This window comes from Mustelus asterias, chromosome 5, assembly GCF_964213995.1.
Source record: "Mustelus asterias chromosome 5, sMusAst1.hap1.1, whole genome shotgun sequence".
Lineage (NCBI taxonomy): Eukaryota > Metazoa > Chordata > Chondrichthyes > Carcharhiniformes > Triakidae > Mustelus > Mustelus asterias.
In genome coordinates, this window is record NC_135805.1 from 69964040 (window position 1) to 69990877 (window position 26838).

Consider the following 26838-nt stretch of genomic DNA (forward strand, 5'->3'; position numbering starts at 1 on the left):
TATGAGCCTTCCGAGGTGTCCTCCTGGGGTACAGCTGTGATATTCTCCTTAACCAGTAGTGCAACTCCCCCACCCCTTTTACATCCCCCTCTATCCCAACTGAAACATCTGTATCCTGGAATGGTAAACTGCCAATCCTGTCCTTCCCTTAACCAAGTCTCTGTAATGGCAACATCATAGTTCCTAGTACTAATCCAAGCTCTAAGTTCATCTGCCTTACCTGTTACACTTCTCACATTGAAACAAATGCACTTCAGTCCACCAGACCCTCTTTAATTAGCAACCCCACCCTACCTGCTGTTTCTCGGAGTCTCACTGGCCCTGTTCTCTGCTTCCACTTCAGCTAATTCAAATATTTAAATAAAATAATTAAGCAATTAATTAAAGCTCATAAGTATGGCAGGGCAGGTGATGTGTCAAGGTTGTACCATGCAGAAGCTCATGGATACTGGCATGCGGGGCAAGTACATCTGGAGTAAGTGGCTGTGGCTTTAGGAGCTTCTGCTCAGGGTCATTGATGTTTCCTAATAATTCCTGTAGATCTGAAGTCACATGTAGGCCAGACTAGGTAAGGACGGCAGATTTCCTTCCCTAAGGGAAGTGAACCAGATGGGTTTTTACAACAATTGATTTTTAATTCCAACTTTTTAATGAATTCAAATTTCACCATCCACTGTGGTGGGATTTGAACCCATGCCTCAGAGCATTACCCTAGAACTCTGGATTGCTCGTCCAGTGACAAAATCAGTACACCACCACTTCCCCACACTTGTAGAAACTTTTACTGTATTTTTATATTTCATAGAACATAGAACATAGAACAGTATAGCACAGAACAGGCCCTTCGGCCCACGATGTTGTGCCGAGCTTTATCTGAAACCAAGATCAAGCTATCCCACTCCCTATCATCCTGGTGTGCTCCATGTGCCTATCCAATAACCGCTTAAATCTTCCTAAAGTGTCTGACTCCACTATCACTGCAGGCAGTCCATTCCACACCCCAACCACTCTCTGCGTAAAGAACCTACCTCTGATATCCTTCCTGTATCTCCCACCACGAACCCTATAGTTATGCCCCCTTGTAATAGCTCCATCCACCCGAGGAAATAGTCTTTGAACGTTCACTCTATCTATCCCCTTCATCATTTTATAAACCTCTATTAAGTCTCCCCTCAGCCTCCTCCGCTCCAGAGAGAACAGCCCTAGCTCCCTCAACCTTTCCTCATAAGACCTACCCTCCAAACCAGGCAGCACCCTGGTAAATCTCCTCTGCACTCTTTCCAGCGCTTCCACATCCTTCTATAGTGAGGTGACCAGAACTACACACAATATTCCAAATGTGGTCTCACCAAGGTCCTGTACAGTTGCAGCATAACCCCACGGCTCTTAAACTCCAACCCCCTGTTAATAAAAGCTAACACACTATAGGCCTTCTTCACAGCTCTATCCACTTGCTAGTTTTCTCTCATACTTCAATTTCTCTCTCTTTTTAAATCATCCCTTGTTGGTTTCTAAAATGTTTCCAATCTTCTGGCCTATCACAAACCTTCAGAGCATCGTATGACATTTTTATCAATTTGATACCACCCTTAGCTTCCTTAGTTAGCCCTAGATGGTGTATCCTTCGGATAGATTTTCTTCTTCAGTGGAATATACTTTTGCTGAATTATGAAGTATCTCCCTAAATGTCTACCCCTACTCCTCTACCATCTTACCTTTTAACCTACTTTCCCTGTTCTCTTCAGCCAACCCATGTAACTGATTTTATCTTAATTTAAGACACACATTGCTGACCCTGAAACTGAATATGAAATTCCTTCATTTTGTGATCATTCTTGCTTTGAGGCTCCTTTACACTGGAGGTCATTAATTAATCCAGAACCTATTGCTCTAAGAAAATGTCCAGGTAAACTCTGAATTAATTCTCCAGTCTGCCTTTGCTAATTTGTTTTGTCGAATCAGTGTGAACATTAAAGTCACCCATGATTATTGTAGTACCTTTTCTTGCAAGCCCCCATTATTTCTTTATGTATACTCTTTGATGATGTCAGTGCTAATGATATGCTAATTATATTAGGAAACACTAGCTGAAAGCATTGTTGAATTAATTCCCTCAAATTTATAAAGAAAGACCACAACATTTTATTTTGAATTATGTAAGTTTTCTTTAAAGTTTAGTCTTCTGTTACAGTGGCCCTTTTAAGGGGCTGTCAATTTGTTTAATTTGCTTATTTGTTAATTAGCCAATTTTATTTTCCTGATTTATCCAAAAAATATGAAATTGCTGAGACACTGATAGTGGGAGGTAGAAGCAGATATATGTAATGCTACATTTTGTAAAAAAAATCTATTATCAAGGACAAAGATCGGCATTTGGTTACATTCTCACTTTGGATCCAGTTAACATGGCAGCAGAGGATCATTGCCTACAAATGAAGATTAGAAACTTGGATTTTTTTTCAGACAGAAGATAGAAATGTGGATTACTTTTAGGAAAAATGGTTGAAATCAAGTGTAACTTGTAACAGCATGGTTTCCCACTGACGTTCACTGAATCCGTTAACTTCTGACCAATGGCAACACAAGCCCCTAAAATACTTGCCAGCCAGTCCCCACGACACAGGGAGTGGAGAGAGAAAGGGGAAGTGTTACTGATCTCACTGTGGATTGATCATGGGGGCGATTCTCCCAGCCTCCACGAGTCTCCCAGCCTAAGATTTCCAGCAAAATCAGCTCTGTCGCTAGTGAGCCTGGGACTGAAATCTCCAGGCCCACTAGCGTCTCCACCCCCGGTGGGAGTGGTTCACTCCAGAGACTACTGCTCCCCACTAATGGTGAACAGGTGGCCGGCCCTGCTGGAGGGAACAGAAGCCATGAAGGCCCCTCAGGGAGGTTGGGGGTAATGGGGTACCCCTTGGACAGTTCCAGCCTGGCTCCCTGGCACTGCCCAATGGGCAAACTCTCAATGCCCACTGGGCACCTTGGCACTGCCCACCAGGCATTGGGCAGTGCAAGGGGGTGGGACTTATTGGGTGCAATCGGTGGGAGTGGAGGGGTCTGCAATCGTGATCGCAGGCAGAGGGAGAGAAGAGGTTATCGGGCTGGCCATCCGTGTGGGGAGGGGGGAAAGGACATCGGGGCCAGTGATCCAAGGATGTGGGGGTTCACAAGGTCAGCAATGAGAGGTTGCAGGGCTGGCCAGCAATCAGGAGACCATTGCGCACAGGCTGATCTCCACTCTGACAGATCGGCGCATGCGCATCTGCTCGCTCAGTGCTATGCTGCTGGCCTTTTGGGAGGGAATAGGCCACGCACCCCCCACCCCCCTGCCTTTTTAGAGTGAACCTCCCTGAGGCACTCTATGATGTACAGTGTGTCAGAGATTCATTCTGGAAATCATGCTAAAAAAACCAGCAGGATTTCCTCCCATTTTCCCCACAAAATCAGGGACTTCGAATTTTTTTGGGAAAACCCTGGCCCATATCTGTGTCACAACATGGTGACTCTTTGCAATCTACATATGGTATGATTTGGATGGATAGCACGCAAAACAGCACTTTTTTCACTATCTCTGTATACGTGACAATAATAATTCAAATCAAAAGTAGATTTGTGGACACAAAGAGAAACAAGGTATGGCCTTGGCACTGTCACGTCCTAACAACAGTAAGATTAAAAGCATTTGTGAGCTCGAGGCTCATTAGTTGGATACTGAAGAAGGTTTAGGCTGTGATTCTCCCATCCCGCTGCGCTAAAAAATCACGGAGAGCGATGCACGGGATCCACGCGAGAGTCCTGCTAGCGTCTCCCAGCACCGGATTTCCAGCGCAGTCTGCTCTGTGCCGGAAATTGGCGGGAAGGTGGGGCTAGCATTTAATTGATATGTTAAATATCATTATTATACCCAGAGGGGTGGGTGGGTGGTGCCCCCTGGGCATGGGCACCCTGGCACTGCCCAAGGTGCAAAATACCAAGGGGCACCTTGGCCCTGCACAACAGGCTATGCCAACGGGGTGGGGCCTGATGGGGGCAGGTCCTAGGGGTGGGAGTGGTCCCACTGCCACTCTGCATAGGGATCGGACAATTAAGGAGGGAGGCCAATGATCGGAGTGGGCTGGAGATTGGGGTGGTCCGGGGCAGCGGGTGGGGGCTGCCCCGAGGATAGTCGGCGGGCCTGCGACTGGGCTGTGGAGGGGTTGGAGGGGCAGCATTGTGGGGGTTGCGGGGCTGGCCAGCAATTGGGAGGCTGACAGTGCAGGGGCCACCGCACATGCACAGAAGCCCGCTGATTTCAGCCTCTCAGGTGGGATTTCGCCCATTGATTCACTATGATATTCATGCTGGTGGCCTCTGCCATGCAGAGTGTGGGAGATTCTAGTCTGAACTCCCACTGAAAAAAACTCCAGTTTTCATGCAAATTCAACACTTTTGGGAGAATTCGGGCTAGAGTTTGAATACTCAGACTTTGACAGATTTCACCTGATGAAGGAGCGAGATTCCGAAAGCTTATGCTGCCAAATAAACCTGTTGGACTTTAACCTGGTGTTGTGAGACTGCTTACTGAGATTTCAAAAAGACAGCTGGTCATACAAGTGAGGACTTTAATAGACCATATAAAAGATTGCAGAAATCCAATTTGTAAATTCTTCATTCAGTGCTCTCACTCATTGTTGGATTGTGCTAAAATGTCAGACACGGTCTTAACTGGAGTTAGATTCTCAGGAAGTGAAATTTTTTCAGATCAGATGTCTGATGCTTTAAAAAAATATCCTGGGAAACAGTTATTTCCAGCAGCCTTGATGGCACAAATGGGACATTCCAGTGTCATAGAGGATGGAGGACTCAACGTTTGGGGCCTTTTTAGATCATTTAAGTACAGGTGCAGTTGTCACTCCAGCAGAAGAACTTCAGACAAAAGAAATGATATGAAGGCATTCTTGAAAGATCTGTAAATCAACAGGATTAGCCTAGTAGGAATGTCTGGGGAAAAGTTAATAGTTGTTTCACATGACTCCAAATATCAATGTGAAGCAGAAAGCAGGGGTTTTGAAGCAACTAGTGAAAATTCGTAAGCTGAAGATGATCTTATTAGTCTGAGGGAACTGTACTGGTTACAAGAAACTTCATTCTGATAATGAATGTACTTATCATATATATTTATTTACTTGCATCTTGTTGGATAATAGTTGCAATCCAACATATGGAATCAATTGGTTAAAATGAGATTCACTTAGTAGTAAGGATCAAAGCAAGGTCAGGGAATATGGAAGTATTACTTGTTTCAGTTTCAGGAACGACAACATATCAAGGTCACTGAAAAGACTCCATGCAGAATAGCTGGAGAAAGCCAATTTATTAGTATAGATGTAGTATTTTTACTGTGGGGCATTTAGTTAAATGGCACTGATCAGGGCAATTTTCCAAACATTCTCAGTGATCTGAGACAAGTTTTGTGTTCTCTGAGAATAACTTTCAAATTGCATAATGATATTTAAGGTCAGCAATGTAACCAATCTTATTCTTGCCTCTTGATTGGCTGTATTTAGCTTGGCAGTCAACTCTTCTCGAAGGTTTTCCATTTGCTGTTTGAACTGATTTTTCTCCTCTTCTATTCGCAACCGATCCTTCTCAAGATTTTGGTCCATTTCCTAAATGAGGAGGAGTATAGTTACAGAAATTGAGGTCTTGAGCAAATGAATACAGACATTGCTATTATTTCATTCGGGTATGTATCTTTCGAATGTTGGATTTCAAAACTGTTATTTTCGGTGTTCATTTCCATTAGTTCAGATGACATACCCAAGCTTTCACTTGCATACTCTGCACAACAAACACCAACATTATAACACTAGGAAAACTTCCTTACTATTTAACTACAGCATTAAAATACATTCATAAAACAGAATTAAAATTAAATATTTCAATCTTCTGATATTGTTAACATTATTTCTGCCATTCGTTTTCAAATTGCACTTTTTTATCTTTTTCTGAATCAGTTTCATATTACTTAACATATATTAAACAAAAAAAAAACTTTGCTTTATACCATGTGTTTATCTTCATCCTCCATTTCATGAGTTCGCATCCTATATTTTAGCCAATATAGGGCTTGTATTACGGACAGGGTCCAGAGAGAACTGAAACCTAACATCTCCCTTCCTGTCAGTAATCACCGTGTTTATGGAAAAGAAAAGATGTGCCTTCTAGCCCCCGTGAGTGTGCAGTCAATTTTAATAACAGCAGCAAGCTTTCGGGAGTTTAAATAAAGAGGATTAGTTATTCATACATTCATCCCAAAGATCGAAATGCTATGTCACTCTCTCAGCACTCGTACACAATTTTACAAGTTGTAAACAGAAGAGTAACCGTTCACTTGTTTGTTTTGTCTTGGAAGGTCACAGCCATTATGGGCCCATTAAATAAATTAGTTTATTCCACTCTTGATTTGTAGTTTAGATCGGTTCAAATAGTTTGAGCTGAATATCAGAAATATTGCAGGATTCCTTCAAATGGATGAATGCTCACAAAGTTAGGGATTTGTGGTTTACTACCAGAAGGTCAAATTTCACTATAGGTGGCCTTGGATTAGGAATAAAGCTGATAGGTTGGTAAACTAAAGGTTGTGGCAGCCACCAAGTTTGAAAAGGGCTTCGGTTTTACTGCATTGGCCTGCAACTGGTATTCTACAGTGGTGACTGTCTAGGTCTCTGTTTTTTAGTATATAAAGGATTTGCAAAGGTCGGGTGGGATTTTCCAGTTTTGGGGCGAGCGCAGCCAGAAAACCCCACCCATGATATCTAACAGCCATTGGATTTTAAGTTTGGAGAGTGCACTGTAGGATTCTATGACTTCGATATGCCATGAACAATGACAGGTGTGAATTTGATGGATGGATTCTATCTGGGTATGTCATTCAAAGTGGAAACCCTCACCCAGGGTGATTCAATTAGGTTGTTTATGTTGTGTTTGAAAAATTCAGATGACCCTCAGCAACCAGCTTTGCCACCTTGTCAGTATCCATTTAGAAAAAGATACAGCTCTGGAAGCTTCCACATGAACACAGTCCACATTCGAAATTATGAATAGGGCATGCCTTTACTGGGCGTAACTCGGGGACCCACAGGGCCAAATAGCCTCAGCCCCGCATTTGCCTCAGCCCTGCATTAGCCTCTGTCATAATCAAAGTGGAGTGCAGGTGAACAGCTGGAAAATCAAACACCAAGGGGAGAATTTTCCCTGTGGGCTTCAGGATCCCACTGTCTGGGTCAAATGGGCATCAGAAGCCCACACTGGGTGAGAAACAGTCACTCAGCTGTGATTTTAAAAAAAATGCAAGTCACAGTTTAAAGTGTGCAAAAGGTAAGCACGCAATAATCCCCGCAGTCAGCAACGACGTGCACGGCATTGATGCTGATCAACAGATCTAACACAAAAATAACATCCTTTTGGTAATAAGGACATAAGAAACAGGAGCACAAGTAGATCATTTGATCCTGAGGTCTGCTCCGCCATTCAGTAAGTCATGACTGAGCGGAGTGCAGTCTTAGCTCAACTTTCCTGCCAAACCCCATAACCTTTGACTCCGTGTTGATCAAAAGTCTGGCAAACTCCCCCCTGAATGTACTTAATGACCCAGCCTTTATTGATCCCTGGTCCAAAAATTAACAACCCTCAGGGAAGAAATGCCGCCTCATTTCAAAGCGACATCACTTATTTTGAAACTGCCCCCTGGTTCCAGATTTCCCCACGAGTGGAAATATCTTCTCTCCATTTATCCTGTCAAGTCCCTTCAGGATATCATATTTCAATGAGATCACCTCTCGAGCTTTTATACTCTAATAGGTTCAACCTACTCAGCCTTTTCTCATTAGACAACCCCTTCATCTCAGAATCAACTTAGTGAACCTTTTCTGAATGACCTACCATGTAAGTATATCCCTCTTTAAATATGGAGACCAAAAGAATACACAATGTCCGATCTGGCCTCACCAATGTCCTATATTGTTGTTACAAGATTTTCATTCTTTTAAGCTTCATTCCCCTTGCATTTAAGGCCAATATTCCATTTGCCTATCTATTTACTTGCTGTAGCTTGATGACAGAAGCCAGAGGGTGGTTGTAGAGGGTTGTTTTAAAAACTGGAGGCCTGTGACCAGCAATGTGCCTCAGGGATCAGTGCTGGGTCCATTGTTATTTGTCATTTCTATTGATGCTTTGGATGAGAATACAGGAGGCATGGTTAGTAGGTTTGCTGATGACACCAAGATTGGTGGCATAGTGGACAGTGAAGAAAGTTATCTCGGATTGCAATGGGATCTTGATCAATTGGGCCAGTGGGCTGACAAGTGGCAGATGGAGTTTAAATAAATGCGAGGTGATGCATTTTGGTAGATTGAACCAGGGCAGGACTTACTCAGTTAATGGTAGGGCATTGGGGAGAGTTACAGAACAAAGATATCTAGGGGTACATGTTCATAGCTCCTTGAAAGTGGAGTCACAGGTGGATAGAGTGGTGAAGAAGGCATCCAGCATGCTTAGTTTCATTGGTCAGAACACTGAATAGAGGAGTTGGGACATCTTGTCGGAGTTGTACAAGACATTGGTAAGGCCACACTTGGAATACTGTGTACAGTTCTGGTCACCCTATTATAAAAAGGATATTATTAAACTAGAAAGAGTGCAGAAAAGATTTACTAGCCTGGTGACGGGACTTGATGGTTTGAGTTATAAGGAGAAGCTGGATAGACTGGGACTTTTTTCTCTGGAGCGTAGGAGACTTAGGGGTGATCTTATAGAGGTCTATAAAATAATAAGGGGCATAGATCAGAGGCAGGGGAGTCTAAAACTAGAGGGCATATGTTTAAGGTGAGAGGGGAGAGATACAAAAGTGTCCAGAGGGCAATTTTTTCAGAGGGTGGTGAGTGTCTGGAACAAGCTGCCAGAGGTAGTAGTAGAGGCGGGGTACAATTTTGTCTTTTAAAAAGCATTTAGACAGTTACATGAGTAAGATGGGTATAGAGGGATGTGGGCAATTGGGACTAGCTTTGGGGTTTAAAACAAAAAGGGCGGCATGGACAAGTTGGGCTGAAGGGCTGTTTCCATGCTGTAAACCTTTATGACTCAATGTAGCTGCATCTAACTTTTTGCAACTCATTTACAAGAACACGCAAATTGCTTCTCTATTCTTTCCATGTAAATAACATTCTGCATTTCTATTCTTCCCACTACAGAGAACGACCCCACATTTCACAAATTAGACTCTATCTGCCAAATTTCTGCCACTCACTTCTTCTATCTATAACCTTCTTTAGCCTTAATATCCTCCACACAACTTGTTTTCCTACCTATCTTTGTATCAGCAGCAAATTTGGCTACAATACACTCAGTCCCCAAATCATTAATACAGATTGCAAATAGTTGAGGCCGCAGCACCAATCTCTTTTGAACTCCATTAATTATAGTTACCAACCTGAAAATGACTCATATCTCAACTTTCTCCTTCCAGTTAATTAGTGAATCTTCTATGCTAATATATTACCACATTACCATAAGGTCCTCCTTTGTGTAGTAATCTTGTTTGTGACATTTTACTGAATGCCTTGAGGAAATTCAAATATGCTACATCTTCTGGTTCCCTTTTTGAACCCTACATTTTACATCCTCAAAGAACATGAATATATTTTGCAAACACTTTCTCTTTCTAAGAAAGATGTTGACTGTTTGCTTGTATCATGATTTTCTAAATGTTCTGCTACCACTTATTCGTAATGAATTCCATAATTGTCCCAATAACAAACGTTAGACTAACTGGACTATAGTAAATTAACTATAGTTTCCTGTTTTCTATCTCCCCGACTTTCTTTAATAGAGGTGCCACATTTATGGCTTTTCAATCCACTGAGATCTTTCCAGAATCCAGGCAACTTTGGAAGATTACAACCAACGTACCTCCTATCTCTGTAGCCACATCTTTTTAAGACCCTAGAATGCAGGCCATCAGATACAGGAGCCTTGTCAGACTTTAGTCCCATTAGTTTACTTAGATTCTTTTCTCTTGTGAAAGTGATTGTTGCAGGTTCCTCGCTCCCTTTCTCCCCTTGATTTTCTAAAAGATTCATGGAATGCTTTTTGTGTCTTCTGTTGTAAAGTCAGGGTCATAGAGGTTTACAGCATGGAAACAGGCCCTTCAGCCCAACTTGTCCATGCTGCCCTTTTTTTTAAAACCCCTAAGCTAATCCCAATTGCCCGCATTTGGCCCATATCCCTCTATACCCATGTAACTATCTAAATGCTTTTTAAAAGATAAAATTGTACCCGCCTCTATTACTACCTCTGACAGCTTGTTCCAGACACTCACCACCCTCTGTGAAAAAATTGCCCCTCTGAACACTTTTGTATCTCTCCCCTCTCACCTTAAACCTATGCCCTCTAGTTTTAGACTCCCCTACGTTTGGGAAAAGATATTGACCATCTACCTTGTCTATGCCCCTCATTATTTTATAGATCTCTATAAGGTCACCCCTCGGCCTCCTACTCTCCAGAGAAAAAAGTCCCAGTCTATTCAGTCTCTCCTTATAACTCAATCCATCAAGTCCCGGTAGCATCCTAGTAAATCTTTTCTGCACTCTTTCTGGTTTAATAATATTTCTATAATAGGGTGACCAGAATTGCACACAGTATTCCAAGTGTGGCCTCACCAATGTCTTGTACAACTTTAACAAGACATCCCAACTCCTGCATTCAATGTTCTGACTGATGAAACCAAGCATGCCGAATGCCGCCTTCACCACTCTGTCCACCTGTGACTCCACTTTCAAGGAGCTATGAACATGTACCCCTCGATCTTTGTTCTGTAACTCTCCCCAATGCCCTACCGTTAACTGAGTAATTACATTTATCTAAAGTCTCTGCCGCTTCCTTGTTCCCCATTACTAATTTCCCAGTCTCATCCTCTAAGGAATTAATGTTTAATTTAGCCATTCCCTTCTATTTTTAAATACTTTAAACGCTTTTACTGCCTGTTTTCACAATTCTTTAAAGTCATCTATTGCTGCTTTCCAAAATGTTCCCAATCCCATCTAGCCGACCACTAATCTTCAAAGCACTGTACACATTTTCTTTCAATTTGATACCATCCTTAACTCCTTTTGTTAGCCACAGATGGTGCATGTTTGTGGTAGCGTCTTTCTTCCTCAATTGTTGAGTTATGAAGTATTTCCTGAAATGTCTGCCACCATTTATCTACTGTTCCTGAAAGAGTTTCTTGGATATCTAGTTTCCTCTTCAAGCTTATGCTGTAGATTTCTGATCTCCTCTTCATAATATTGTCTTTGCATTTCCTCCTCTTCTTTTCCAACCAATATTCCCAGTCCACTTTTGCCAACTCTAATGCCATACCTATGTAATTTCCTTTTTCTAAGTTCAGGCCACTAGTTGAAGACCCAAGTTTCACCCTCAAAGTGAATGTGAAATTCTATCATGTTATAATTTTTACCACAGCATCCATTACTTTGAGAACATTAATTAATCCTAGCTCATTACACATTGTCAGGTGTTCCCTGGCACAGTGATTAGCGCTCAAAGGTTATTGTAGGTGATAATGTTTACCACTAACCAACTGCAACTTTTTCTTTTCTCTCTCATGTGTGCCTTGAACAGATTCTAATGCAGTTTGATGTACTTGAGACAATTCCTCCATACTGTTCCTGAAAGTGTTTCTTAGATATCTAGTTTCCTCTTCAAGCTTATGCTGTAGATTTCTTATCTCCTCTTCATAATATTGTCTTTGCATTTCTTTTTCTTCATTTAAGGACTGCAATTACAAAAAAGGGATCATTCAATTACAAAGATGGTCATATATTTCTGGTCTTACAGAGAGTTGAAGAAGTTAGGCACCAGATTGAAGAACATTATTTCAAGGATGGCAATCATCAGGGGATGTTACAATATAATCTATTTAACTGCATTTAAGAAATAGGAAGGGTAATTTTAGGCATGCTTTACAGGCCACAAAACAGCGAAGAAATGGAGGTGGAGATCTGAAAACAATTCAGGACTATTCAAAACGTAGCACTGCAACACCAACTAGTATTTATATTGCATCATTAACATTAACTCTCAAGGGGAATTATAAAACAAAATGTAACACCGAGCTGGGTAAGGAAATATTTGCACAGATGAACAACGTTTGGTTAAAGCATAGGTTTTAAGATGCCTTAAAGGAAGAAAGAGAGGTAGAAAGTTCAAGAGAATTAGAGAGGGAATTCCAGAGCTAAGGGCCTAAGCAACCACAGATGAAGCCATCAGTGGTGGAGTGATTAAAATTGAGGATGTGCAAAAGGCTAGAATGAGATAAACATAGATACCTAGGAGAGTTGTGGAGCTGGATAAGATAACTAAGGTAAGAAGGGGAAAGCCTGTGGAAAGAATTAAAATCAAGGATAAGAATTTTTAAATCAAGACTTTGCTCATCAGGGAGCCAATATAAGTCAGTGAGCACTGCAGTGATAGGTAAAAGGGACTCAGTGCAAGTTTAAGAAATGGACAGCACAGTTTTAGACAACCTCATGTTTACGGAGGTTGAAGAATGTGGTCAACTAGCCATGAGTGCACAGTTAAGTCTAGAAGTCAGAAAGGCATGAAAGAATGCTTCAGCAGTAGAATTGAGACTGGAGCAAGATTGAGACTGCCTGGAAATACAGTTTTAGTGCTGGTGCAAAAGTGGTTGGAACCTCATTTTGGGGTCAGGTATGACACCAAGGTCGTAAACAGATTGATTTAATTGGATATACAAACTAGGAACAGGAGTAGGCCATTCAGCTCCTCAAGCTGCCCCACCATTCAACAGCATAATGGTTGATCTGATTGTGGCCTCAACACTATTATCCTGCTGACTCCCAATACCCTTTGATTTCATTGTCAGTCAAGAATTCTGCCTTCAAAATATTCAATGACCCTACCTCTACCACTCTCCGGAAACAGTCACATGACCCTCATCTCTCTGTATTTAGCTAATAGTAAGAAGTCTCACAACACCAGGTTAAAGTCGAACAGGTTTATTTGGAATCACGAGCTTTCGGAGTGCTGCTCCTTCGTCAGTGAGTGGAGAGTTGGGTTCACAAACAGGACGTATATAGACAAAGACTCAATTGCAAAATAATTGTTGGAATGTGAGTCTTTACAGGTACAGCCAATGCGAGTGGAGAGAAGTTTAATCACAGGTTAAAGAGGTGTGAATTGTCTCAAGCCAGGACAGTTAGTAGGATTTTGCAAGCCCAGGCCAAATGGTGGGGGTTACAAGTAGTGTGACATGAACCTAAGATCTGAGGCCGTCCTCATGCGTGCGGAACTTGGCTATCAGTTTCTGCTCAGTGATTCTGTGTTGCCGTGTGTCTTGAAGGCTGCCTTGGAGAACAATTACCTGAAGATCGGAGGCATAGTACATCAGCGAGACCTGCAGGCACTACGACAATCACCAGGCAGGAGTGTTCCCTTCCTGTTGGGGAACACTGCAGCAGTCAAGGGCATTCAGCCTCCAATCTTCGGCTAAGCGGTCTCCAAGGCAGCCTTCAAGACACATTCCAGGCCTAAACATACCGGTGAGCGCAGTTTTGAGAGGGTACCCTGATCTGGTGCACTGGGAGACCTCCTTCCCGCCACCCCCCCGTCCCCGCCCCGTCACCCAAAGACATCACCCCACCTCCCTCCTCATTGGCAGCATGTTTCCCCACCCCCCCCGCTGCCCAAAGACATCACCCACCTCCCTCATTGGCAGCATGTTTCCCCAACCCCTTTCCGATACAGGTTGCTGGCATTATGGCCCTCCCGATGGGTCCTCCTTCATGGCCCCCAGCATGTCCCCCACCTCAGCATGCCTCCCTCATGCTCCACTCAATTACGACCCTCCCTTTCATGCTGCACCACTGCATGACCCCCTGCTCTTTTGAAATCATCCCCAGTTTCTCTCATGCTATTTATTTTAAATCTCACCCTCTCGTGCTGTTTTCGAACCTCACCCAATCTCTCCCCCTCATGCTACTTTTGAAATCACTCCTTGTGCTGCTTTTTGAATTTCACGCAATTTTTCCCTCTCATGTTGCTTCCCAAATCTTAATCAGTCTCTCCTTTTCACACTGCTGTTCGAATCTCGCTGTTTCTCTCCCTCTTGCTGTGCTTTTCAAATCTCTCCCTCTCACACAACTTTTCAGTCTTGCCAGGTACCCCCCCCCCCCCCCCCCCGTACTGCTTTGCAAATCTTGCTGGGACTCTCCTGCTTGCACTGCTTTTGAAATCATGCCCAATTTCTCACGTTGCTTTTCTAATCTCGTTGGGACTCACCCTTTTGCACTTCTTTTCAGTTTCGGTGAGTTTATCCCTCTCGTGCTGCTTTTCTATCTCACCCAGTCTCCCCGCTAACACTGCTTTTCAAATCACCCAAGTCTCTCCCTTTCATGTTGCTTTTCAGTCTCGCCAGGCCCTCCCCCCTTATGCCGCTTCTCCAGGATCACCAGGCCTCTGTCTCAAACTGTTGTCACGGAAGGGATGGAGTCAATAGCTGGGGAAGAGAATTTTAAGCAGAGGTCCAGAACAACTACAGTCTTCCAAATATTTTAAATGAAAGTAATTTCTGGATATCAAATCTGATAATTTAGCAACAGTGGAAGAATTGAAAGAGATGGTGGTGAGGTACAGCTGGGTGTTATCGGGATATGTGTGAAAACTAATGCTGTGCTTTTTGGATGAATTAACCAAGGGACAACATGTAGATGAGAAATTGGAGAAGATATTTTAGATTAGTTTCCAGATCAGTAATGTAGCCTAATAATGTTTTTTTAAAAGTTACTTTATTTAATTCTGAGAAACACAGTCATAGAGTTCAGAAATAGGAAGGCCAATGGCACGAAGCATAAAATCCTCCAGTCAGAAGATAAGTTTCCAGATCAGTAATGTAATCTAATAATGAAAAAAAAATTACTTTTATTTAATTCTGGGAAACAAAGTCATACAGATAGAGTTCAGAGACAGGAAGGGCAATGGTACAAAGAATAAACTCCTCCGGTCAGAAGCAAATGTGTGCACACAGTGGAATGCAGTACAACCTGAAAGGATCTATGTTCATTTATGACCATGTTGATCATTCCAGGCTTGGGAACCTCTTGACCTGATCCATAGGATGCTATGTGAAGCAGCTCCATTATCTACCTGTAACAGATGTTACCAAAGGGACCCCCTGTAGCAAGGTATGACCTACAATGATTGGTCTGTGGTGCTGAAAATCAATTGACAGAATTAGGACATTATTTTAAGATTAAAGGACAATTGAAAATAATCTCCTTGCATTAATCCCTCAGTGAGAAAAATATGTGAAATCCAATGACAAGAATAAGGATTTCTATAGATCCAAACCAACATTTTTTGCCAAGCTCTATGTTCAGTTGATTCACTGTCACCTGCATCAATCATAAAGATTTTGTCACTCCACCTAAAAAAAAAAATCACATTGCCAATCCTTAGTTGCCTTTGTGGTGGTGAGCCATTCCCTTGAATTCAACTGAACACTTTGCTAGGTGGCAGTTGAGTGTGTCCACCACATTGGTGCGACCTGGAGTCACAAACAGGGTAGATTCAGCACATTTCCTTCCTTGATTGACATTAGTAAACCAGAAGAGCTTTTATAACAATCTGGCAGTTTCGTGGTCACCATTAGTGCAGCTAGCTTGTTATTCCAAACTTTATTTAATCAAATGATCTTCAATTCCTAAATTGGAATTTGAACTCATGCCTCAGGATGCCCAATCCAGTTGTCTGCATTGAGTCTAACTGCTATACTATTATGTCAGTAGTCTTATTATTAATTTTCATTTAATATTTGAGGGACACAATGTATTTATACCTTGCATTGAGTACTTAAATGTGCTCCTTAATTGATACTCAACATAATCAACAAAATATTATAAATTATTGCATGCATTGTCAGCAAAATGAGAAAATTTAGAGAAAATGTTACATCACATACTGTACACTGCACACATCCTTAGCTGAGTGTTCGATTCCAACTCTTGTGAACTAATTCACATCTGCTTACCTGTCTGTAATATAGGTTTAACCTCACACCAGCTATGTACAGCACTACTATTTATAGGTTAAACTTGCTACTTTACCTTTTCTCAGTAGAAATCCACTCCATCAGCATCTGTTACAAGATGTATACAGTCACAGCTATGAATCTTACAATGGTGACAGGGTCCTTGCTTGCAGCACCACTCACCCTCCAACCCACCTGGATAAAAGTCATGGATGTGCCCGTTTCCACTTTACTGGCTTGTTAACTGGCTTGAGGCGGGCCCTCCACCTCACTGGGGAGGAAGCTCCAGCTCCAAGAGTTGCCAGCAAATCAAGTGGCCAGCAGCTCTCTCATTCCAGCAGTGCCACTGATAGCGCTGGCCACTGCTAGAAACAAAGTTCCTTGAAATGAAGATGCCGCTGGACCACAGCCAAAGACAGGTCTTGGGTCTCACGAGTCAGGGGTGTGGGGATTGGATGGACAGAGTATGTAAGGAGCTAAGGGGGTGGGCTCTCTCCAATTGGCTGGGGAGCTGGTAAAGGAGGCACCCCCACATTGTCCAGCAACAAGCCCAGACCCCCACACTCACGGCTGTGGAAGGAAGCCCTAAACAGTCTTAGTGGCCCCATTGGAGAGGAGGCAGTCTGGTGCCTCTCCTGCTGCTGGAACATTGTCAGGGAGTGGGGAGGTGACCTGCATGGTCTCACTACAATGATGCCCAATATTTTCAGAGCCTGTGATCGGGATCATATGACTCCAATGAGGAAGAAATAATGCTCAATAACACCCAATTAAAAATATGAAATACGTTTAGCACATTGAGTTCTGAAAGTTTAGAAAAGAAGAAAGCACGGTGGCACAGTGATTAGAATTGCTGCGTCACAGTGCCAGAGGCCCGGGTTCAATTCTGGCCTTGGGTGACTGTTTGCACATTCTCACCGTGTCTGTGAGTTTCCTCTGGATGCTCCGGTTTCCTCCCACACTCCAAAAATGTGTGCATTCGATGGATTAGCCGTGCTAAATTGCCTCTTAGAGTTGGGGGATTAGCAGGGCAAATATGTGGGGTTACGGGGATAGGGCCAGTGTGGGATTGTTGTCGGTGCAGGCTCAATGGGCCACATGGCCTCTTTCTGCACTGCAGGGAGTCTATGATTCTGTGAAATCATGAAATCATATTTACATAGAAAAAATATCACTTTTCAAAAGGATTAAGCAGCAACATCATTTGAAACTTAATGTGATTGATCCTGCTTCCAAAATATATCCCATTACATTCCATTTCGGTCCAGAAATTTGGGAACAGAAAATAAAAATTTCCAATGAAAAGAACATAACCTTCTCAACAGCCAGTAGTTGCTGCTTCTGTCGCTCATCCAAGGTCTGGTTATTGTCTTGCAAAATGTTCCTTTCTTCTTCAAGGTGTGATAACCTCTCCTTTAACCTGCAATGTTGTGAATCCAGCTCCCGGACTGTAGCTTCATGGGTCAATTGAGTAGCTTGAAGCGTTGCAATCTGACCTAAACACAGCATGGTGCAATTTTTATATTTGTCCCAGAGTAGCCTTAAGTCCCTTGTGTTTCAATACTAAACTGATCCTGAAATTCATCCCTGGCCTAGCGGCAACATTCTCACCTCTGAGTTAGAAGGTTGTGGATTCAAGTCCTACTTCAGAAACTTGAACACAGAACCTAGGTTGACACTCCAGTACAGCACAGAGTGCTGCGCTGCTGGAGGTGCCGTCTTTCAGGAAATATGTTAAAGGCAAAATCAGAAAATGCTGGAAAATCTCAGCAGGTCTCACAGCATCTGTGGTGAGAGAATAGAATGAGCGTTTCGAATCTGGATGACCCGTCGTCGGAGTTAAAGACAATAGAAAATATGATATTTACACTGTTAGGGTGAGGAGGGTGAGATTCACAAAGATGTCATAGATGAAAAGACAAAGGGATTGAAAATGATGGTGATCATGGCTGAGAAGGGTGCTGATAGCAACCTATTAACAGCTCTGTGTAAAAGGCAGAGCAAAGGTAAGCAGAATGTCAAAGGACAACCTGAGACAAGTAACAGATGTCCCTAGTGGATTGGGACGGAGGAAGGCGAGATTTAAAAAGTGAAAAAATGAAATGTGGAAGAAATGAAAATAAAATAATTCTATAAATGAAATAAAATGAACAGAAATGGGGTGAAGGTGGAGTGATTTAATGCTCTGATGTTGTTGAACTCAATGTTCAGTTCAGAAGGCTGTGAAGTGCCTAGTTATAAGATGAGGTGCTATTCCTCCAGTTTGCGTTGAGCTTCATTGGAACATTGAAACCGGCCAAGGACGGGCATGTGGACATGAGAGCAGGATGGTGTGTTGAAATGGCAAGAAAGTCTGGGTCCTGATTGTGGATGGACTAGAGGTGTTCTGCAGAACATTCACCCAGTTTGCATTTGGTCTCCGATGTACAGTAGACCACATTGGGAACAGAGAATGCTATAGACCTGATTAAAAAGGTGCACGTGAAATGCTGCTTCACCTGATGGAAAATGTTTAAGCCCTTGGGTGGTGAGCAGCAAGGAGGGAAAGGGCAGGTGTTGCACCTTCTGCAATTGCATGGGAAGGTGTGGTGGGCAAGAGGTGAGCTGCTCAGTGTGACGGAGGAGTGCAGCAGGGGATCCCGGAGGGGAGTGAAGGAAAAATGTGTTTGGTGATGGCATCATTCTGGAATTGGCAGAAATGGCGGAGGATGATCGTTTGAATGCAGAGGCTGGTGGGGTGAAAAGTGAGGACAAGGGGGATCCTGTACTGGTTCTGAGAGGGTGGGGAAGGGGTGAGAGCAGTGACGCAAGAGATGGGTCGGACATGGTTGCGAGCCCTGTAATCCACAATGGGTGGGAAAACCACTTAAGGAAAATTACTTATCAGTGATGCAATTTTGGAGAGTGACATAATCGGAATGGATGCAACAGAAGCAAAACAACTGAGAAAATGGGATGGAGCCCTTTATAAGATGTGGGTGTGAAGAGCTGTAATTGAGGTAACTGTGGGAGTTGTTGGGCTTGTAATGGATATTAGTGGACAGTCCACCGGCAGTAATGGAGACAGTGAGGTCAAGGAAGGGAAGTGTTGGAGATGGACCATGTAAAGGTGATTGAGGGGTGGTAATTGGAAGTGAAATTGGTAAATTTTTCCAGGTCGAGATGAGAGCATGAAGTAACACCAAAATAGTCATTGCTGAACCAGTAAAAGAGTTGTGGGAGGGGGCCTGCATAGGACTAGAACAAGGAATGTTTCACATAACCTATAAAGAGGCAGGCATAACTAGGACTCATGTGGGCACCCATAGGCACACCTTTTATTTGGAGTAAGTGAGACGAGTTAAAGGAGAAATTGTTGAGTGATAGAACAGTTGTGGATGGGGATTGTTCAGGCTTCTGTTCAAGGAAGAAACAAAGAGCGCTAATGCCATCCTGGGTGGAGAATGGAGGTAAAGAGGAAGTGGTTTAATCCTGGGAATGGAAGTTGTTGACATGATGTAGGGCATCAGGAGAATTGTGGATATAGGTGGGAAGGGACTGGACAAGAGGAGAGACTATGAAGTCAAGACAAGAAGAAATTATTTCAGTGGGGCAGGAACAGGCTGACACGAAGGGACAGTTCTGTTTGTGGATTTTGGGAAGGAGGTAGAAGCAGGCTATGAGATTAGAACTGTGCAGGTAAGAGCTCTGGAGGAGATTACAGAATCGCTACAGTGCAGAAGGAGGACATTCAGCCGATCGAACCTGTACCAACCACAATCCCAGGCCCTTTCCCTGTATTTACCCTGCTAATCCCCATGACACGAAGGGGCAATTTGGCATTGCCAATCAACCTAACCCACACATCTTTGGAGTGTGGTAGGAAACTGGAGTACCGAGGAAACCCCCACAGACACGGAGAGAATGTGCAAACTCCACACAGACAGTGACCCAAGGCTGGGATTGAACCTGGGTCCCTGGCGCTGTGAGGCAGTGGTGCCAACTACTGCGCCACCCATAAAATGTCAGTCATGTGGATCTTCTTTTGGGTTCACTGACACCAACCATTGCCTTAATTGGGTAATTTCATTGAAATTTGTAACATTCTGAAGGGGCTTAATGGGGTAAATGCTGGAGGTTGTTTCTTCTGGTTAGACAGGTTAGAGTGGGTGAGAGGAGCAGAGAAACTGAGATGCCGATGTCACGTCGACAGTTCTCAACAAAAAGATGAAGAGCAGGTAAGAGGCCGGAGGAAGGGGTCCTGATGGAGGAAAAATATTGGAGGTGGGTGAAAGGATCCATTGAACAGGGGGAGGACTCCAGTCCAAAGAAGTGAGCACAGAGACAAAGGCAGCGGAAGAAGAGTTCACCATGTCAAGCTCAATTTATTGAGGTGGGGAGTAAGGGTACGAAGCCAAGTCCTTTGCTGAGTACAGCATATTCAGCTTTAGAGTGGAAGGTCAGAGTGTATGGTGAATACACGGCAAGGGCTGGGATTAGGAGGGATGTGATCCAAGGGACAGGAATGGGAGGAGGGTCCTGGGTGGGCATTGGTATCGATGAGTTGTTGTAGCTTCCATCCCTTAACACCTAAAAAGGAAGAGAAAAGGTTTCTTGTTAAGACGTCAGATGAGACAAAGAACTAAATGAAACAGGGGTAAGGACAGCTTTGACATAGGGTGAGTTGGTGCTGCTGGAGAGAGATATTGAGTGTGTATATGACAGCACATGACACTGAGCGTGAATCTCAGGATATGGCGAGAACAGCAGTCCAAGGAACATTGTATGTCCTGGAGATATCTATAATCCTGGGTGGATTCGAAAAATGAGGGATGGAACTTCAGTTGGAATCCATGTGGAGTGAATCGGAGATGGAGACAGTCACCGAGGAAGGAAATTTGGCTGTGAAAGCGAGTTTTAGTAAACACTTTGTCAAACATCAGGAAGAAATGGAAAGAAATGAAGGTGGACAGAGTGAAAGACAAGTGGAAATCCTGTTGGAGAGAAGAGCAGTACTTCTTCAGGGTAGGCATTCCTGGAAGAGAATGGCAGTGAGTTAACCACTTAAGATAAAAGCAAATAACTGCAGATGCTGGAAAATCCCAGCAGGTCTGACAGCATTTGTGGAAAGAGAATAGAACTAATATTTCAAATCTGGATGACCCTTCATTAGAGGTGAAGTCAACAGAAAATAGGATGCTATTTATACTGTTAGTTCCATTCTTCATATTTTGAATCCACCCAAGATTACAGGTATGTCCAGGACCTACAACATTCCTCGGACTGCTGTTCTTGTTGCGTCCTGAGATCCGTGCTCAGTGCCCTGCGCCACCATATACACACACTTGATATCTCTCTCCAGCAGCATTGACTTACCCCATCTCAAAGCTGTCCTTTCCCCAGTTTAATTTCATTCTTCACCTCATCCAACTCCTTAAGAAACTTTTTCTCCTCTTTTACAGGTGTATAGAAACGGAAGCTCCAACAACTTATCGATACCAACGCCCATCCAGGACCCTCCTCATCTTACCATCACTTGGACGCCACTCCTCCTAACACCAGCCCTTGCCGTGTATTCGCTGTACCCTCTCTGAGACTGGACATGTTGGACTCTGCTTCATACTTTTATGCCCCCAGCTCAACGAATTTTGGGCTCGACATGATGCTGGACTCTTCTTCCACTGCCTCCATTCTCACTTCTTTGGATTGGAGTTCTCTCCCCATTTAATGGATCCTTTCATCTGTCTCCAGCATTTTCCCTCGACCAGGACCCCTCCCTCTGCTGCTTACCTGCTTTTCATCTTATTATTGAAAACTGTCGGTGTGACATCGGCCATCTTAATTGCCCTGCTCCTCTCTCCCACTCTAACCCATCTCCTTCTGAGTTTGTTGCACTTCACGCTCAGGTCCAACCCTGACTACCTGCCAACAAGTGTGGGACTGTTGTCTGGCCTACTGACCTCTACTTAAAATTGAGCATCCACTCTCAGACACTTCCTCCTACCTCCCTCTGGACCACAACCCCACTATTGAACATCAATCCATTGTGTCCAGGATTGCCACTTACCTCATAGCCTCCAGAGATCATCCCTCCATAACTGTCTCTGAACCCTGGTCAGCCAGCATCTACCTCCTTCCCAAGATCCAGAAACAGGACTGTCCCAGTAGGCCAATTGTGTCAGCTTGTTCCTGAACCACTGAACTGATTTCTTCCCATCTTGACTCCATCCTCTCTACTCTTGTTCAGTCCCTTCCCACCTATATCCATGATTCTTCTGATGCCCTACATCATATGACCTATTGGAGAAATTTACAGAAGAGCAATGGTGGGGGCATTCAAAAAGGATATGGGGAGGGTACAAGCCCAGCATGTTCTCACTAAAGTGATAGGAAGGACTAACAAGTACAGAACCATGGATGACCAAAGGTATTCAGCACACTGAGAAGGAAAAGAAAAGCTTTTAGCAGGTACAAGGAAAGCAAATCAGCGTGTGGAGCTGAAGAAGGCAATTAGGAAAGCAGAGGGGATATGAGAAAGTTCTGGCTGGTAAAGGTAGGGAAAATCCCAAGATATTCAATGGGAAGAGGATAACCAGGGAACGAGTAGGGACCAAGGGGACAATCTGTGGGTGGAGCCAGAGGACATTGGTAGAGTATTGAATGAGTGCTTCACACCTATCTTCACTCAAGAGAATGAGAATGAAGGCATAGATTTCAGGGAGAAAGACTACGAGGTTCTGGAGCAAATTGACATGGGGAAGAACAAGATATTGGAGGTGTTGGCTGGCTTAAAAGTGAACAAAACTCCCGGTCTTGTTGAATTGTGGCCCAGGCTGCTGTGGGAGGCAAAGAAGGAAATTGCAGGGGCTCTGACCCAAATTTTTAATTCCTCTCTGGCCACGGGGAGGTCATGATGTGGAGATGCCGGCGTTGGACTGGGGTAAACACAGTAAGAAGTTTAACAACACCAGGTTAAAGTCCAACAGGTTTATTTGGTAGCAAAAGCCACACAAGCTTTCGGAGCTCTAAGCCCCTTCTTCAGGTGAGTGGGAATTCTGTTCACAAACAGAGCATATAAAGACATAAATTGAGTTTGTGTCTTTATATGCTATGTTTGTGAACAGAATTCCCACTCACCTGAAGAAGGGGCTTAGAGCTCCGAAAGCTTGTGTGGCTTTTGCTACCAAATAAACCTGTTGGACTTTAAACTGGTGTTATTAAACTTCTCACGGGGAGGTGTCAGAGGACTGGAGAACAACTAATGTGGTTCCGCTATTTAAGAAGGGTTGTAGAAATAAGCCAGAGAACTACAGATCAGTGAGCTTCAAATTAATGGTAGGGAAACCATTGGAGAAAATTCTGAAGGAGAGCATCTATCTCCACTTGGAGAGGCAAGGCTTGATCAAGGATAGTCAGCATGGTTTTGTCAGAGGGAGATAATGCCGAATGAATTTGATTGAATGCTTTGAGGTGGTGGCCAGGTGTGTAGATGAGGATAGTGCAGTTGATGTAGCTTATATGGAATTCTGCAAAGCCTTTGACAAGGTCCAGATGGGAGACTTGTAAAAAAAAGGCAAATGCACATGAGGTAGAGTGGATTCAAGGTTCAGTTGTAGGAGACAGAGGGTGATGACAGAAGAATGCTTTAGTGACTGAAAGCCAGTGTCCAGTGGTGTACCACAAGGATCTGTGCTGGCTTCCCCATTATTCATCATTTATATATACAACAAGTATGACTGGGGGGTGGTAGGATTAGTAAGTTTGCAGATGACACAAAGATTGGCCTGCTGGTTTACAATGAGGCTGTGTTGGGCTACAAGAAGATATAGATAGGATGGTCAAATGGGCAGATAAGTGGCTGATGGAATTTAACCCTGAAAAGTGTGAGGTGATACAATTTAGAAGGAGTTATTTGACAAGGAAGTATTCAAATGAATGTCATGACACTATGAAGTTCTGTGGAACAAAGGGACCATGGCATGTTTGTTCGTAAATCTCCGAAGGCAGAAGGGCATGTCAGTAGGTGGTGAAAAGGGCAAATGGGACATTTCCTTATCTCAAATCCACTCGCATTGTCTGTACCTGTAAAGACTTGATTACATGTAAAGACTCGCATTCCAACCATTATCTTGCAATTGAGTCTCTGTCCATATATGCCATGTTTGTGAACCCAACTTTCCACTCACTTGATGAAGGAGCAGCACTCCAAAAGCTCGTGATACCAAATAAACCTGTTGGACTTTAACCTAGTGTTGTGAGACTTCTTACTGTGCCCACCCAGTCCAACATCGGCATCTCCGCTTCATGTTTATCAAAAGTAAAAGTAAATTTTGTTTATTAGTCACAAGTAGGCTTACATTAACACTGCAATGAAGTTACTGTGAAATTCCCCTTGTCACCACACTCTGGCGCCTGTTCAGATCAATGCACCTAACCAGCATGCCTTCAGGTTGTGGGAGGAAATTCACGCAGAACGTGCAAACTCCACACAGGCAGTGACCTGAGCCAGGAATCGAACCTGGGTGCATGGCGCTATGAGGCAGCAGTGCTAACCACTGTGCCACCATCTATTCCCCCATCACACCCAACACCTCGGGTCATAGATTACAAAAGCAGGGAAGTCATGTTGGAGTTATATGGAACTTTAGTGAGGCCACAGCTAGAGTGTTGTGTGCCGTTCTGGTTGCCACATTATAGGAAGGATACAATTGCACTGGAGGGGGTGCAGAGGAGATTCACCAGGATGCTGCCTGGGATGGAACATTCAAGTTATGAAGAGAATTTGGAATGACTTGGGTTGTTTTTGTTGGAGTAGAAAAAATTGAGGGGCGGCCTGATCAAGGTGTACAAGATTATGAGGGGAATGGATAAGGATCAAAGATTCCTTTTGTTAAAGGGTAAATCAAGAGGGGACATAGGTTAAAAGTGAGGTGCAGGAGGTTGAGGGGGGATGTGCGGAAAAACTTTTTACCCAGAGGGTGGTGAAGGTCTGGAATGCATTGCCTGGGAGATTGGTAGAGGTGGGTTGCCTCACATCCTTTAAAACGTATCTTGGCACGTCATAACTTTCAAGGCTATGGGCCAAGTGCTGGTAAATGGGATTAGGTGGGAGGTCAGGTGTTTCTCATGTGTCGGTGCAGTTGTGATGGGTTGAAAGGCCTCTTCTGCACTGTGATTGTAAGATTCTATCAACCTCCAATGCCCTGGCTTGAACCGCTTCCTCTTTACCATGGATGTCCAATCCATCCATACCTCCATTCCCCAGCAAGATGGCCTGGGAACACTCAGCTTCTTCCTCGAACAGATGCCTAAACAATCCCTATCTTCCACTATTCTCCTCTGGCTGAACTTGTTCTCTCTCTTCCTCCAAATAAAAAGGTATTGCAATGGGCACCTGTGGAGGTATGTGGAACATTTCTTATTCCAATCCTACTCCGTCCCCTCGCACAGTTCTTTTACTGGTTCAGTAATGACTATTTTGGCGCACTTCATGCGCATAGCTAGACCTGGAAAAGCTTATCAACTTTGCTTCCAATTTCCACCCCTCTATCACCTTCATTCACATGGTATATCTCCAACACATCCCTTCCCTTCCTTGACCTCTGTCTCCATTCCTGGCAGTAGACTGTCCACTAGTATCCATTACAAGCCCACCGACTCCCACAGCTACCTAGACTACAGCCCTACACATCCCACATCCTATCAGGACTCCAGCCCATTCTCTCAGTTCCTTCACCTCCCTCATCTGTTTCAATGATGCCACTTGCCAAAATTGCACTGCTGATCTGTCTTTTTTTCCTTTAATCGTGGTTTCCCACCCACTGTGGTTGACAGGGCTCCCAACTGTGTCAAATTCATCTCCTACCTCCCTCCCACAACCAGGATAGGGATCCCTTGTCCTCACTTTTTGCCCCACCATTTCTGCCAACTCCAGCATGATGTCACCATCAAACATATCTTCCCCTCGCTCCCCTATCAGCATTCCACAGAGACCATTCCCTCCAGGATACCTGGTCTATTCCTCCATCACACCCAATACCTCACCCCCTGCCCATGGCACCTTTCCATGCAATCACAGAAGGTGCAACACATGCCCCTTTACCTCCTCCCTGCTCACCACCCAAGGGCTTAAACACTTGTTTCAGGGAAAGCAGCATTTCACATGCACCTCTTTAATTTGGTCTATTGCATTCACTGCTCCCAATGAAGTCTACTTTACATCGGAGAGACCAAATGCAGTCTGGATGAACACTTTGCAAAACACCTCGGGTCCATCCACAAGCAGGGCCCAGATCTTCCTGTCACTTGCCATTTCAAAACACACTCCTGCTTTCATGTCCACATGTCCATCGTTGGCTTGTTGCAATGTTCCAGTGAAGCTCAATGCAAACTGGAGGAACGGTACCTCATCTTATAAATAGGCACTTCAAAGCCTTCCGAACTGAACATTGAGTTCCACAACTTCAGAACATGAACTTGCCCTTCCATCTTCACCCCATTTCCATTCATTTTATTTTATCTTTTCATTTTATATTATATATATTTATGTTTTATTATTTTCATTTATTCCATCTTTTTAAAATCTAGCTTTGCATCTTTTTTACCCCAGTACGTTTACCCCCCACCCCCACCACCACTCCAGTAGGGCCATCTGTTACATATCTCAGATCCTGCTTTGGCACTCTGTGCAAATGGCAGAGCAAAAGTAAACATTCTCATCTCAATGAGCTGCTATGAGCACCCTTCTCAGCCATGATCATGATCATTTGCATTCC

The 26838-nt window shown here is 43.7% G+C and overlaps 1 protein-coding gene across 13 annotated transcripts in view; it reads right to left on the reverse strand.

Annotated features, from left to right (window-relative positions):
- Window positions 1-26838, reverse strand: part of fam184ab (family with sequence similarity 184 member Ab) — a 189140-nt gene that overhangs the window by 98750 nt on the left and 63552 nt on the right. For 12 of the 13 annotated variants that reach the window (XM_078212732.1, XM_078212727.1, XM_078212723.1 and 9 more), the window contains exons 4-6: window positions 17399-17580; window positions 11615-11812; window positions 5526-5648 (exon numbers count right to left, since the gene is read on the reverse strand). In XM_078212732.1, coding sequence (XP_078068858.1) covers window positions 5526-5648; window positions 11615-11812; window positions 17399-17580 — 503 coding nt within the window. The remainder of the gene's footprint in view (window positions 1-5525; window positions 5649-11614; window positions 11813-17398; window positions 17581-26838) is intronic. The other variant, XM_078212733.1, reaches the window with a different exon arrangement.